Below are 16,099 nucleotides of genomic sequence, written 5' to 3'. Positions count from 1 at the left end.
CCCCTGCCGGTACGAGCCTCGAACCCACAACCTTCGGGTTACGAGTCCGACTCTCTAACCATTAGGCCATGACTTGTATCATGAATGACTGTTAAATCTAGTGTCACACCTTTCACATTAGAAACCAGTTTGCCTCCCGTCTTCCCAAAGAGTGCAAGTTCGCTGGTGATGGCCTCCAACATCTTGACGAAGTTTGGCAGGAAAAGGATGACCTCCACTTCATGGTTGGCCAAATGCCGGCCACAGCTGATGCCCTGAGCACCTTGGACATGTGGTCCACACAGCAGGGCTACCGTGGGCCGTTGATGCACATTCTTTGGGGTAAGTCTACGAGAAAAACCAGACCAATGATAACCAGACATGCTGAAGATATTTTTGATTATGCAATTTCTTTTAAAGCCCCACAAACCTGTTCGGGCCTCCAAGTAGCGTGAGGGCCATCTGACTCGCACATACACCTGTCATTTCAAGCCTGCGCTCCAGAGAGAGACCATGACTTTCTGCTGCAGCTAATAAACGCTTGTGCAACTCGAAAGAGATGCTGGGTACCACCAGTCCTGAGTCTGGGAGAAATGGCATGAATTAAGACAAATTGAGATAAATTACTAAAAAGATCATGAGGTCAAATTCTTACCAGTGCTATATTCTTTCATTCCATTCTGTGGAACTGTGATCTGTCTGTAGACGACGGGTTTGGCCTCTAGGATGTTCTCATCATGCCGGTATCGTGATGGCGTTTGCTCTCCAGGCGTACCTCGAGATCTCGCACCACTGCCTCGCCGTTCTGACGAATCGATCTCCGAGAACACCGCAGCCTTGTCGAACAGTGCCAGGTTCCCCTCAAAATCAAAGTCCTCATCGAGAACATCTTCCATACCATCTCCAAAACATTCATCGTCTTTATTCTTCATATGACCTCCGTTCTTCAGCCCATTCTTTTTTGGTGTGGCCTGATTTGGACCTCTGCAACTAGACGACCCTAGAAACAGTTAAAAGTGGGCATTAGTTTTCCACTCCAAAATCTTTCCACTTTTTAGTTTTCATAGGCCACATTTCCACTGTTTTTAATCAATTTAACAAGACTAAATTAATAATTATCATGATTTTATAGTGATTTTGAAATAGAAATATTAAAACAAATTGGAATGGTAATACTGCAAATGCTGTAAAATAATATTGAGTAAAAAAATATTTGAATTATCTGTACACTACTTTTACTTTTAAATCTCTACCTGCTCAATTTCACAATCCTACAAAGCTATATATGTGTATGTATATATATATATATATATATATATATATAGTATGTATACTCACACAATAGTTACTATAGGCATTTTACATTGATATGAACTTCTTTTATATTAATTTTACAGTTGTGATGGATAATACTTTTTGACAGTGAAATATAATAGTAATATTTCTTTTTTGTTATTGTATTTATCGAAATATCGGAAATGTGTTTAAAAATCATATCACCGTTATTGAAAAAAATTATACCGCGATACATATTGATATTGAATTATTGTCCAGCCCTAATTTGTTTCTAAATATTTTATATATTTGTATTTATTATTAGTATTATTATTTAATAACCAAACTGATATATAACAAAATTTGGACCAAATTGTGCAGCCCTACAAACAAGCATAGTAAACCTGGAATACTTCTTTTAATTGCATTTTAAATCGCAATTGCAATTTTATCTGGAAAATCCATAAATTTTGCAGCTCTAATACAAATACATAAACATATATATATAAAAAAAGTTAAAATCTGAAAGATTAGATTCAAAATCCAATGACACAGGAGACTCACAGGAGTTGTGTCTTCGTCTAAAGCCTTTACTTTGGACAGCCATGTCCATGTGACGTTCACCATAACTCTTTGAGTAGTGTGGCACTGGAGACACCCCTCCTTCCTGCGTTTTAGGTTCCGTTTTGTTAGGTACCATCAGAGGAGCGCTATTGCCCGGTGCGCCACCACCCTTATCCTTGCGTCCGCCATGTGGAGTCAATGTGGAGCTGGAGTCTGGACCATTCTGCTTTGGGACTTCAGTTGAGCTCTTACGGATTTCTAGGATTTTTATATCTTTAATGTCCATGGCACTGTGGATTAGAAATAATATTGTTTTTTAATATAGTTTTAATATAGTCAACAATAGTACTTGGTATCCAAATTCTGATTACCCTGTATTAAATTGTTGTATCAAGAATGTTTAATAACATAATACTTTGACTTTGTAGAATATGACCAATGAGATGAGATGGTCTGTCTTAAAATCATTCATAAAGAATCAAAAACAGACACTACAATGTCAGACAGTGACCCTTTTAGGATCTTCATTTTATTATTCACCTGAAGGTGACCTCAGGCACAGTGCACTTGACTCCATTGTGGAAGGGAAGTCTGAGAGAGATGGTCTGGCTGGTCTGATCTACTGAAGACACTTCTCCTTGATAAACTCCCAGAGTTGGTCCACAGTGGATTGAAACAAGACAGCCAATCCAGTCTGATGCCATTCTGACCAGCTGAAATGAGATCAAAAAGACGTGTTGTGTTTTTTATGACACTTTTACATTAAAACACGGCTCTTAAAGAGTTATTGGTAGAGAAAACCATTAATATGAAGATATATCTCTCATATTATGGAGCGATAAGTCCTGCATTGAACGTTAGATAGGAAGATGCTAATGTTAGCCAGCTCGATGTACAGGACGCAACTGCTTTATAAGCGACTTTTTTCGTCGTCGGTCAAATAGAACTAGTAAAATTAGTTCCTCACCTGTTGTCAAGAGTAAATCCGTAAAATAATACGAATAACTGGTATACTGAGATATATTTTTTATTAACTCTTCAGAATAGCTCGAATGCGTGAACGGCTTCTTCTATAATGATTCACTAAGCGAGAATCCGTTTTGAATCGGTTTACTGCCACGTACTGGACAACCGCGGAACTACATTGAGATGCAGGCAGTGGTGTAAACATAAACATCTTAAATTAAACAATTATTAATATTAATTCATATTTATAATATTATTTTTGCTAATTTTTATTTATATAATTTTTTTAAATTAAATTATTTTTTAGAATGACTAATTAATAATAATAATATTTATACTTTCTAATTAAATATTATTATTATTATTATTATTAAATTAAGCAATATTCACCACCAGGAGTTTTTGTTTACATTTTTAAAGGAAATACATTTTTAATTGACATATATATTAGTGTTAATTATAACATAAAGCCAACATCAAATGCTAAAATAGCATTGTAACACACTGGAGGTGGGGACTGGTGCAGAGGTGTTCTCATTTTCATTAGCTATGCGTGACATTTTGAGAAGTTAGTGTTATCTGTTAAGGTTAAAGGCAGAAGAGGATTCAGCACATGTCTGGTAGAAACAAATGATCATGAAGCCCACTCACCATGACATTTCCCACAAGCTCCAGCAGAATCTGAGATGCCTTCGGGGCTGTCTGAGAGGTGACAACCAGCGCCAGCACAGTGTTTGTTTGAACAAATGTGAAGCAGGACTCAACACAACTGGCCCTCGAGCCAGAGACTCATACAAGATTTGATTTGAAGTGATATTGCTTTATTGTGGTGCTGAATAAATAAATAAATATTACATTTCAAAAGTGAACTATTTATCCTCTTCAAGTGACACATTGTTTTACCTGAAATAGTCATTATCAATTATTATTTCATATAAAATAAAATTGGAATTATTAACATTTCTAATTATAATTATTATTTAATATTAAATATATAAAATATATAATATATGCATCAAATATGCAATATATATGATACTATTATGAACCATTTATCCTCATGTGACACATAATATTTGTCATTATAGAATGATTAAAAAAGGCATGCATTGTTTTATGTAAAAAACATATCTAGCATTCAAAATGTAATGTTTAAAAATGTGGTAAAAAGAATTCAGTTTAAAAATGTTGTAAAAAATAATTCGTGCGTTATTTATTTTTCGATAAATTTTTATTTATTCTTTAATATAAAATAAAATTAATCAATAATTCAAAATAAATATTAAAATCAAAAGCCAATCAACGCTTACAAAATCTCCGTGATCCCGCCTCCCGAGTTACGCCACTCTCATGTGATCATATGACAACATCACAACAAAAATGTCTGACTGCTTTTCGGTGCGGTCATTTTTTTTAATCGTTTTACAAGTATAATAAAAGGTGTATGCGTTTGCGTCAAAGCCTCATCCAAGTGTGCATCTGATGAAGACGTTTTTGAATAAAAACCAAGTCAGACGCAAACTAGTCAGTGAATATTTTACAACGTAAGCGACTATAACGTGACTTGTATCAATCGGTTCATTATTGACTTGATTCATGATTAACGCTAATATCTTGTGTTTTATGAAAAGCCTCATCATGGAGCCCACAGCATCGGGAATATTCTGTAACAGAATGCTCAGTATGGTTAACTCTGAAGACGTGAACGCCATCATTCAAGCTCAGAGACACATGTGAGTTTCCCTATCTAGTGACCTGCCTAGGCAGCATTTTTATGCTTTTATCCTGATTTTGCTGCATGTATTTATGTATTCCAGGCTGGACCGGTTTGAGAAGACCAATGAGATGCTGATCAACTTCAACGGACTGTCCAATGTGCGCTTACAACAGATGAATGAACACTTTCTAATGCACACCCGCACTTTAATAGAGATGAAGAAAGACTTGGACAGCATTTTCAGACGAATAAGGTATTATATTCACAACTCAAGACATTAATTATGATGATGTGGGAAAGCTAAGATCTGACATGAACACTTCTCCCTCCATTACAAGCAAGTGTATGATAAGATTAACACATTCAAGCTTGTCATGGAAGTTTGAAAATGCAAACAATGATTGTTAAGCATAATATTACAATTTATTGTGTAACATTAGTTATTTCCTATGCTATAATATAATTTGTGTTTCCCCAGGACCTTAAAAGGCAAGGTTGCGAAACAATATCCAGAGGCCTTCAGCAGTAAGTTATAATGCAGTATTTTGTATTGGGATGCACTACGATTAAACTACTGTTTTGGCAAAATAAATAAATAAAATGTAAAAATAAAAATCAGTAGTTTTTGTCCATGTTAAAACAATATTGTGGCACCTAGGAAAGACTAATCACAAAATGATTAAATCTTAAGTAAAAAAAATAATAATCTAGCATTATCCTTTTTAGTTTCTAAAAACAAAAAATGAGCATCCACAATTGAATATCCAATATTTACCGATATAAAAAAAAAATCACTAATGTACACTACAGTTCAAAAGTTTGGGGGTCAGTAAGATTTTTTTAAAATCAATACTTCATTAATACTTATTCTGCAAGGATGCATTAAATTGATCAAAAGTGACAGTAAAGAAATGAATAATGTTACAGTAGATTTCTATTTCAAATAGATGCAGTTCTTTTGAACGTTCTATTCAACAAAGACTCCTGGAAAAATGTATCAGAGTTTCAACAAAAATATTAAGCAGCACAGCTGTTTTCAGCATTGATAATAATAAGAAATGTTTCTTGAGCATATTAGAATGATCATGTGACACTTTTGAATGGTCGTGCATAATACAAAATACATTGTGCCTTCCTTATTTTGTACCAGTTTTGCTCAAGTTGTGTAATCAAACCACTTTGTTTGCAACAGACATCAATGAATGTTCCAACCTGGAGGATGATGATGATGATGAATTTGACCCCATTCCTCCCAGCGTGGCCACCACCATCACTACTACTGCTGCAACGTCCGAACAGAGCACGGAGTCATGTGACACAAGCCCTGATGTGATATCGCCCACCATTAGCTGCTGTTCTGAAGACCCCTCTCAAGAGAACACCGGCACACCAACCTCTGACAGCCATGAACAGCCAGTGTTACGGGACGAGGGGCCGGATTCAGCTGACATTTAGATTTATGTGTCCTACATACAGATGCCACTTAAAAGTACGGTGATGCAAGCCTACAGCTTAAGGTTTATTATGCGAAAATGTTTTTAGTGCTACTAATTTGGTACTGTTGTTAAATGTTATTTAAATTTCATGTTTTCTGTTCTAGCTTTATATATTTAAGTGACCGCTATGGTAATGGCCTGGAAAAATAATGCAAACTAGCCTACTTTTTGCAGACAAAAAAAGTTGTACGGATACATTTAAAAACAGACATGGTTACCTTGTGTTGTGAAATTTTCATGTTCAGAACCGCACTAGTTATTATTTAGTATTATTTCTGAATTCAGGAAAAAAATGTCATTAAATAAAAGCTTTCTCATAGTGCACAATGTGAGTCTTTTAATTAGACTCTGTTTGCTTGGATTTGGATTATTCTGAACTCTAAACTCGTACTATTTCTACAACAAAGATATAACAGAAATAGTACGAGTAGTAAGCTAGTACTCATTTTCCCCCGTATTTTGATGACTACATATCCCATAATCCACCAGACCGGAAGCGTGCGACTACAACACATCAGCTTCCCTCTCGCGAGTGCCCTGCATTTCTGTCCGTTATTTCATTAAACGCTCATTGTAAAAGGAGATTATTTATTTGAAAATTGCAGAAACCACAATGTGCCATTTAAAATAGGATTTCAAGGTAGGTAGAACACAAAGTAAGTAAAATAGCAAGCCAGACAAGTGCACGGCTAGCAATGGCTAACAGTAACCATAGACAACTGAGCATTCACAGACGAATGGTTAGAAAATACTCTTTAAAAACTGTTTACAGTCAAAATAGGTCTACGTCCTAGCTCATGTGCTTAAACATTTCGCATATTTAGCATTGGGCTAATAACATAGACAGTTGATGTAGCTACTGCTCACAAATGTATATAATTGTGCAACTCACCTTGATTTATCAATAAATGATGAACCGCAGCCTAAATTCATGAGGAAGATAACAGCCAACTGCTGTGACGATGAGGAGGCTGAACAGAAAAAAAGCCCTGAACTTTGTAAAGGAGTTGGATGCTTTTCCCAAGGTTCCTGAGAGTTATGTGGAGACAACAGCCAGTGGAGGAACTGGTGAGATGAGCTGAGATTTCATTTGCCATATCCTCCTAAGAACCATAAAAAATATTTTGTGAATTTTGTTGTTTTTTTTCTCATTACATTGGCTGGAGCATAAGAAACAAATGGAGGATGTTAAGTTATTCAACAAAATAAATAGACATGAAAAGGCATGTATAGGCAAAAACAATGTTTTATTTTTTTCAATCACCAATCGGTTTTTAGGTTTCAGGCTATTTTTAACCAAACTTTGTACAAAGATGATTCTCAAGTATGTTATGAAATATATAACAGAATGATTTGATATACTACTGTACTTTATGGAATATGTGCGTAAAATGGCCAAATGTCATAAATTGATATTCCCATTCTATACAATGCATCTCTATACACTGCATCTAATTTGCATATTAATGTATTCTTGGGGAAAACCATAATGAAAAATAATGGGAGTAATAACTTTTTCATTAGAATATCTCATATTTCATAGGAATATCATCTGTAATTTATTTCCCTATTGTTTCCCCAAAATGCCTGATTAACATGATGTTTGTCCTGGTGTCCTCTACAGGAGACATGTATGAAAATTATGCCTTGTTTTGTAACAAAACCTCATTCCGATTTTAAACCCCATAACATTTTTCTGAGAGGTTTATTTACAACAAAAAATGTTTAAAATTAGTCAGATTTAAATGATAATTACAAAATAATTACAAAACAATATCATATTTCCCGAAGAGTGCTAAATTTGATCATTCTGTCAATATCAGTAATATTTAAACACCAAGGAGAAGGTGTGTTTATGATCAAACCTCCAAACATTTGATATCTCTAAAAAGCCCTGAATGTGCTCTGTACAGGACATCCAGACTTAAAACTGTGGCATGTGTGGTCTCAGAGAAATTCACTAAAATATAATGTCCTCTATAAAGGACAAAAGTCTGTGCCGGTCCCAGGAGGATATATATTCATTTGATGTACTAAAATAACTAAATCGGAGGTAAATAAATACTATATAGATATACATAGTGGAAAATATAAATTTAAAATAAAATATAAAAACATTAATAAATAATAGTATCTCAGTGATGTGTGTGTGAGTTATTTGTATGGTGTTATTTACTGTAGATAATATTGCACATTTTCCTTTCTGACTCTTCTCAAATATTACAGCTGTGGTACTGAATTGAAAAAATTAAATTATATTGTTTTTAATTTTCTTCCTCAGTGTCTGTGTTGGCCTTCACGGCCATGGCACTCTTGGCCTTCTTTGAGTTCTTTGTATATCGAGACACATGGATGAAATACGAGTATGAAGTGGATAAGGATTTTACTAGGTGATTTTACTAGGTCTATTTTGTTATTATATATAACATGATTAAAAACACTAACATTTTGTTTATATTTTCATCTTGCAGCAAACTACGAATTAATATTGATATCACAGTTGCCATGAGGTGCCAATGTAAGTATATCTTACTATAGTAATATGTTGAATAAACTGTAGCATAAAATTGTCAGTAATTGCCAGGGTTTTTTTTTTTTCAGTTGTTGGAGCAGATGTGTTAGATCTAGCCGAGACGATGGTGGCATCTGATGGCCTTCAGTATGAACCTGTGAGTAGCTGAATGTTACTTATTTGCTAGAATCTTGTTAAAGTGGTGCCATAACATATTTTACAACTCTTCTGCAGGTTATTTTTGAACTTTCTCCTCAGCAGAGGCTCTGGCACAGGTAAATTAGGATTATCATATTTTCTTAATTATTATGATCATTATCATATTTTCTTAATTAATTATTATTATCATTAATAATATTTAAATTGCAATAATATATAAAGATGCGATTATTTAATAAAGCAATAAGCCCCAAGAAGCCGTGGTTTACAGTGAATTTATATTTACTATGGCTTGTTGCTTTTATAAAACAGTTATTCCATATATGTAGCAAGGTTTCACAAAATAAAACAAAGCAAATAAATGTAATGATATTAATAAAAACATTTTTCTTCCGCCAAACAATGTAGTTCTTTAGAAACGGTTGTGGTTGCCGAGCAACACACAAACGTAAACAAAGGTGTATGTTTGTAGAGTAAGTTACAACAGCTTTGAACGCGGCTCAACCAATCAGAATCAAGGACCGTCACTGGAACTACCCGTTTTATAAAGAAAAATCCTAACTGTTATGGTATTGTGTCCATCAGGACACTTTTGCTCATTCAGAACCGTCTGCGTGAGGAACATTCACTCCAGGATGTTTTGTTTAAGAACGTCATGAAAGGTGCCCCCACTGCTCTCCCACCCAGGTCAGAACACATGACACCTGTACGGGAACATATTACACCACGTCAAACAAGAATCGTGCTAATATAGTAGTCATTTCTAATGGAGTATGTCGTTTTCCATTCACTTCCTGTAGGGAAGATGATCCCACTCAGCCTCTAAACGCCTGCCGGATACACGGACACCTCTATGTCACTAAAGTAGCAGGAAATTTCCACATCACTGTTGGCAAGTATGTCTCCTTTCATCCTGTTTATTGCATCCAATTATATCTTAACGCCAGTAAAAGTTGTTTTTAAGTACTGCGGACCTACTTTTAGAGTTCAAATGTGTGTCAGTTGGGAAGTCTGGGTTGGGATATCTTCTCTGAATTTTCTTACTTCATGTTCATTTCAGGGCCATCCCACACCCTCGAGGTCATGCTCATCTAGCGGCCCTGGTCAGCCATGAGAGTGAGCTGAAGAGCTTCTTCAAACCTAGCATAGCAATGTTCTAGAATAAAGTGCTTTGATTCTATTGATATTATCTGAATGGCTCATTCTATGCCAAACGTATCTAGTGCTTTTAAATCCAGACCCAAAGGCAACATCTGTTCCACTAAAAAAGCAAATGGTGCCTTAAATTTTTTGTCTAACAGGTCAGTTTGCTAATAAGGACTGTTTAATGTTTCAGCATACAACTTCTCCCATCGGATAGACCACCTGTCTTTTGGAGAGGAAATCCCGGGCATATTAAATCCACTGGATGGCACGGAAAAAGTGTCTGCAGATCGTAAGTAATTGAAACATTTATCAATATTTAAGGAAATAAGTGTGTGTGTATGTGTTATGCATTTTTCTAATTCAAATCAAATTTTCACATACACACACACACACACACACACACACATAATACACTAAAATACAGAAGTTTGAGAGCATTTTTGCGTTTCTCTAATTCAATTATCTTCAATAATCAATCATATTTTTTGATTACAAATTATATTATCACCATAAATATATATTTATCCTGATAATACAATTTATATATAAATAATATATAACAAAATATTAAGATAATTAAAATTATATTAAATTATACTGTTAAATCTTAAATCTGAAAGCATTTTTGTAATTAAATTATCTTAAAAAATGATATCGGCATAAATATATATTCATGCTGGTAATACAATTTAAATGTACAAATATATAAATAATACATTTAAATTATAATATTTAAATAAAAAGCTCAGTTCAGTTATTTTTGTAAATTATTGGTCTGATTTTTCTAATTCAAATTATATTACATCAGCATAAAAAAAAAAAAACAATCAGCAAAAAGTTCCATTTCTGATGAGGCTGACTATAAAAAAAAATGTCTTCCTTTTTTGTCTGCTAGATAATCAAATGTTCCAGTACTTTATTACCATTGTGCCCACAAAACTGCAGACGTACAAGGTGTCAGCGGACACACACCAGTATTCCGTCACTGAGCGGGTACAGACAGCTTTAAATATATATTCATAACCATCTGTAGTTTAAAGGGGTCATATGATGTTGCTAAAAAGAACATTATTTTGTGTATTTGGTGTAATGCAATGTGTTTATGCGGTTTAAGGTACTGTACATTATCGTTTGTCCTCTATGCCCTGCCTTTCTGAAACGCGTCAATTTTTACAAAGCTCATCGGTCTGAAAAGTGCGGTGTGCTCTGATTGGCCAGCTATCCAGTGCGTTGTGATTGGCCGAATACCTCAAGCTGAGACGGAAATGTTAAGCCGCCTTTCCACTGCACACGACATTCGGACACCCCTGTCGCATTTCTCCCCCTAGTGGCAGTCACACAGTACTTTTAAACTGGTCGTGCAGCAACCTTTACCTCGGCATATTCACCATGGTAAAATTAATGATTTGAATGATTGATGTATGAATGTATCATCACAAATGACCCCCAAAATAAAAACAGTAGGTTTTATGGGGCTAATCATTGTAAATAATGATTTAATAATTATAAAATAATTATTTCTGCCATAATTATTTTAAAGCACCATTTTACAGAAATAGTGTTTAAAGAATAATGGTAAAGTGAACAAAATATTGGTAATTCTAACCTTACACTCATAGTTTATAATAGAATACATCACATCCGGTCGGCTGGTCGCATACGGTCTAGCCGCAGAAGTTAAAATATTTTAACGCATCCGCAGCTCAAATCGGATCCGAATTTTCCGCATACGCATATGATCGGAAATCCACGCAGCTCCCGCACTACTCTCCATTAGTAATGAATGACTTCCGGTCTGTCGCTTGTCGGAGATAGTGGAAAGGCGGCTTTACTGTGATGGAGCGACGAGACAAAAACTTTAAAAAACCCATTATAAGCAAGGCATTTGTTGCATTCAGTGGGGACATAATTACGGATTATAATGGACTTATACTGTCTTTTTACGCGTTGTGTTGCGTATCACGCCGCGTAAACATAAAACCATGTCTGCATTTGTGATCGGAGAAACGACAAACAACAAGTGCTACTCTACACTGCTCAAAACGCGCATTTGAATCGTCAGTGGCAAATTCTTTAAATATGAAAACGTACTTACAGTCTGTGAGTCAGAACAGCCGGCATTGTAGTCTACTCTACCAGGATCAGGAAACAGTCCTCCATAAAATGCGCTGCACACATCTGAATATTTGGGTTGAAGTGTTCTGGAACAGTGTTGTAAATACAACTTAACCACTGATTTCTAGTCTTGTCCTCTTTTGGAAGGCCAAACAAAGTAGTTTCGCTTTCACAACGAAACACACGGCAGGCTTGAGTGAGCGGCGGCGGGCTGGCTTGAGAACGGCGGGCTTACAATACTATAGATGCAACAATACTACAGCGAGAATAAAAGTTATGCCTTCTTTCTTTGCGTGAACATTTGGGCGGCGTTATGCAAATCTTCCCACACAGTGACGTAGACATGTGGGGGCGTGTTTAAACGAGGCGTTTTAGGAGGGCGTGGACAAGTCTTAACTTTCATAAAAAATATCTCTTTGGATTTGAGACTTTAGTCTTTGCAACTTTAGGGATCTTATCCATGCACGAACATCTTGTAACACTCCAAAGAGAAAGGAAAATTTGAAATTGCATCATATGACCCCTTTAAATTAAAGTTATATTTAAAACTGACACGATTTGCTACATTTTACAAAGTTCTATTTTAAAAAGTTATCTTTGTAAAGTACATTGTGTATCCATGACTGCCCAAGGATGATCACTGATGCCACGTTTGGATTCTCTTTGCTTTAGGAGCGAGTGATTAACCACGCAGTGGGGAGTCATGGGGTTTCTGGGATCTTTATGAAGTATGACATCAGCTCACTGATGGTGAAGGTGACTGAGCAGCACATGCCCTTTTGGCAGTTCCTCGTGCGGCTCTGTGGCATCATAGGAGGCATTTTCTCAACAACAGGTAAATGAGAATATTTCCAAAAAAAAAAAATCTAATTTGAAAAGATTCAATGATTGCGATTTGTTTCTGCAGGCATGTTGCACGGTCTGGTTGGCTTCTGCGTAGATGTGGTCTGCTGTCGTTTTAAACTGGGGGTTTATAAACCGAAGAGTGTAAGTAGGAGTTGTTGTTTTTTGTGCTTCATTTCTACATTTTTTGGAACTGAGCACTGATACTCCTGTTGTCTTTTGTCTTTAGATGAGTGTTTTTGATGGCCATGTGAACAGCCGGTCACCTCTCCTTTCTGAGAACGCTGAGCACTAGCTGGCCTTTCCTCCTTCACAACATTTAAAGCTCATTTCAGTCACTTTTCAGTCACAACTGTAAGTTTCAGGTTTCTGTTAATACATGATATTGAGGTTGGTTGTCATTTGTGGTACTGTAGAGATCTGTAAGCACTGACACAATAACTTTTACACTGGCATAAATTCATAAATGAATAGATTGTACCTCCCCAGAAAATCTTGTTTGGTGCAAAAATGATTTTGGTGAATTGAAATTAGTGGACAGCTTTTTAAAAAAGTGCAGTCGTTATAGAAAAGGATTCTTGCAAAAAGCTTGTCAGTTATTATTATTGCACTCATGAAGACAAATTGTATTTTTCTAAATGCAAGATAACTTGATTGTCTTTGCTTGGATGAATACTCCCTTTTAAAAAAGCGCAGGTCTAAATCTGAATATCAGACAATTTAGTTTTAGTTAAAGTGACTTTAATACAACCATAAAAGATGAAGTAGCATCAGGAACCGTTCAGACACAACACATCATGACAGTATTAAGATCTGGTTGGGATGTTTGGCGTGATTGGCCCCAACCAGATCCGAGATCTCCACCTCAGGAAGGTATGATTATTTAGCATCCATGTGCATTTCAAAAAATCGTGTATATTATTGATAAATTACATCCGAGGGTCCATTATAATGCAATCATGATTGTATTTGGTTGAATGATTGAATTATAAGGGAGATAGTGTTAAATAAGTCATTTAAGCATTCTTTCTGATGCAAATCATTTCCCACATTACTTTTGCATGATTACAGATCACACCGTTGATACGTATTTTCTGGTGCCAAAACTTTTTCTAGTTCCATTAAGGTAAATTAAGGTCCCTGTAATAGTTAAATCAGAAGGAAATTTCCCTTTTTTAAATTACACTCACGTATCCTGTAGGTGTATTTTACTCAATTTGTGAATTTTAACATGACACTCTCCAGATTCGGGATGTTTTATTTGCTTATTATTCAGTGTGTCTCCTAAGAGTCCAAATAAAAAGAGTTTCGTATGCACCTGCACACCTGTGATATCCGTTTTTAAGCATCACCATGTGTCTGTTCTTGTCTCCCGAGCTGCAAAATAAAATCTTGATTCCATATTTGACAGCTTGTCCTGAGACACTGTAAACTCTTACAATAGACGCCTCTCGAAGTACCAATCACTAAAAATCTGAGGGTTCTTTTTTTTTTATTAAAATGAATAAATATACAATATATTCTTACATGTCATTGAACATTCTCATTTGTTCTTTGTTGTTGCTGTCTTTCCCATAGGACTCTAGAAAGTGCAAGCGTGCAAACGACAGTTACTAGAGCAGCTGGTTTAGAAAACAAATCAGAAATCACCTTTGTTCAGGCATCAACCAACAGTACAAAAAACCCATACAAATCATAACTAGATTTTCATTCCCTGAAGAAAAGCAGTGCTTGCTGCAATATAAAAAAAGAAACAAAAGTAAAGTAAAAAGAGATAATCCACCAAAAACAATTTACTCACCCTCATGTCGTCCCAAACCCAAATTACTTTCTTTGCTCTAGGGAACACAAAAGAGAAATTTTGAATAATATTCATTTTCCATACAATAATAATTACTAATTCATTATGAAGTTGTCAAGCTTCAAATAGAATAAAAAATTAAAAAAAACACATAAGAGCGTAATTACGCCAATTTTTGGTCCTTTTTGAAGGCTGAAAGCTGCAGTCCACTGGCATTCGCTGTAACTGCATGGAAAAGAGTGACCAAGCCATTCTTCAAAATATTACGTTTTGTGCTACACAGAAGACAAACGGGCAGGTTTGCAATGGCATGAGGATGACTACATGATGAAGTATCTCTTTAAATACTATTTGGTAAAATTATGTTAGCGAGCACTGTTTCACGTCAGGTTTAAATTATTTGAAAAAAATCTCTCTAACAAGTTCAAGAGCCTCATCATCCACATCATGCTTCTCAGAAGCTCCTGAACCATCAGAAGGAGGTTTCAGATGGCAGTCTGGTTTTGTTCTGGCACTTTCTTCCATGCAGTTTCCATATGGCACAGTCTCCTGCTCTGCAATGTTTGAAACATTTGTTCTGTCCTGCACATCCGAGTCTGACGTGTCTTCATCCGTCTCCGGAATGATCCTTAGCTCCTCTGGGGCTTGCATTGCATCTTTAGCACATGCCTACGATTCATGACAGAAATAATAATAAGTCTGCATTATGTGGCATAAATAACGGTTTAAAAAGAAGACAAGTCATTTACGATAATGGAAATCCTTTTACCTTATCCTTCGAAAGGCTGAGCGCGGTTTCCACGAGCTCGTGCTCGTTCATCCAATACTTGACGACACTGTGAACGACATTGTAAGGCATAAACTTTTTTTTTTCATGAATACATCCAATACGTTAACGTTTTGAATAAATGATAGTTCTTAAAGCAGTTTCTACCTTTTGAGCCGCTTCTTCGCTATCCTTTTTGTTGTTTCACCACGCGTTTTCTTTATCACCGCTTCATTGTCTTTGCTTCTTTGAACGTCAGATTTCACCATCCAGGGAGGAAGGTTTCTATGCTTTTCAGACATTATTATGCAGTTTTGGGTTCGTTTGATTCCGAATATTCCATAAAGAATGTTCTTAACTTCTTCATTGAATGTTTTTCTCATATTGTTTGTAGTATAATGCACCACCTTGTGGTTTGGAGGACAACTTGAAGAGGAGACCGGGGCTAGTTGACACACTTCACTCCAGTAAATATTCACAGTACATACTTTAAAGTCTCAGCTTCAAATAAAAGACTAAAAATTAATTAATTAAATTAATTAAACAACTGTATACCTTTTTTGTGTGACAACTTGCACCAACTGGACATGAAATTATCTATCCATCCATCCATCTATCTATCGATCTATCTAAATGTATAAATGCTCACATTCCGAGAACCAGACAGTGTATAATGAGAGCTATAAAATTAACTTTAGAACTTGTCAAGAGTTTATTTAACAGTATATCAGAATATCATACAGGTAAACAAGATTTTAGC

General features: G+C 35.6%; 3 protein-coding genes across 5 annotated transcripts in view; 2 read left to right on the top strand and 1 right to left on the bottom strand.

Annotated features, from left to right (window-relative positions):
* The window catches only part of LOC107678287 (enhancer of mRNA-decapping protein 3), a 10,954-nt gene extending 4,016 nt beyond the window's left edge, over positions 1 to 6,938 (bottom strand). Inside the window, exons 1-6 of one of the 2 annotated variants that reach the window (XM_016473504.1) lie at positions 6,890 to 6,938; positions 2,359 to 2,531; positions 1,819 to 2,108; positions 635 to 979; positions 410 to 563; positions 110 to 327 (exon numbers count right to left, since the gene is read on the bottom strand). In XM_016473504.1, coding sequence (XP_016328990.1) covers positions 110 to 327; positions 410 to 563; positions 635 to 979; positions 1,819 to 2,108; positions 2,359 to 2,522 — 1,171 coding nt within the window. In that variant the 5' untranslated portion in view covers positions 2,523 to 2,531; positions 6,890 to 6,938. Of the gene's footprint in view, positions 1 to 109; positions 328 to 409; positions 564 to 634; positions 980 to 1,818; positions 2,109 to 2,358; positions 2,532 to 2,785; positions 2,903 to 6,889 lie in introns of those variants that run through there. The other variant, XM_016473503.1, reaches the window with a different exon arrangement.
* On the top strand, positions 4,142 to 6,301 carry LOC107678289 (kxDL motif-containing protein 1). The gene is made up of 5 exons (XM_016473506.1): positions 4,142 to 4,328; positions 4,416 to 4,517; positions 4,602 to 4,754; positions 4,980 to 5,026; positions 5,694 to 6,301. Exons 1-5 carry the CDS (start codon positions 4,267 to 4,269, stop codon positions 5,954 to 5,956), a joined length of 627 nt encoding a protein of 208 aa, XP_016328992.1. The 5' UTR covers positions 4,142 to 4,266; the 3' UTR covers positions 5,957 to 6,301.
* LOC107678288 (endoplasmic reticulum-Golgi intermediate compartment protein 2) lies at positions 6,403 to 14,952 on the top strand. 2 transcript variants are annotated; one of them, XR_001632929.1, is made up of 15 exons: positions 6,403 to 6,637; positions 6,920 to 7,065; positions 8,279 to 8,387; positions 8,469 to 8,515; positions 8,599 to 8,666; positions 8,744 to 8,784; positions 9,254 to 9,355; positions 9,469 to 9,564; positions 9,729 to 9,784; positions 10,005 to 10,103; positions 10,710 to 10,807; positions 12,602 to 12,764; positions 12,837 to 12,916; positions 13,002 to 14,777; positions 14,822 to 14,952. XR_001632929.1 is itself a non-coding variant. In XM_016473505.1 (14 exons), the coding sequence occupies exons 2-14, from the start codon at positions 6,960 to 6,962 to the stop codon at positions 13,065 to 13,067; spliced, it is 1,131 nt and encodes a 376-aa protein (XP_016328991.1). In that variant the 5' UTR covers positions 6,403 to 6,637; positions 6,920 to 6,959; the 3' UTR covers positions 13,068 to 14,952. The 2 variants fall into 2 exon arrangements, 1 of the variants encoding a protein (XP_016328991.1); XM_016473505.1 differs by having other exon boundaries at positions 13,002 to 14,952.
* The last annotated feature ends 1,147 nt before the right edge of the window (positions 14,953 to 16,099 follow it).

Source organism: Sinocyclocheilus anshuiensis, unplaced genomic scaffold (genome assembly GCF_001515605.1).
Source record: "Sinocyclocheilus anshuiensis isolate Anshui unplaced genomic scaffold, SAMN03320099.WGS_v1.1 scaffold1318, whole genome shotgun sequence".
Classification (NCBI taxonomy): Eukaryota; Metazoa; Chordata; class Actinopteri; order Cypriniformes; family Cyprinidae; genus Sinocyclocheilus; species Sinocyclocheilus anshuiensis.
This window is presented reverse-complemented; position numbering and strand designations above follow the sequence as displayed.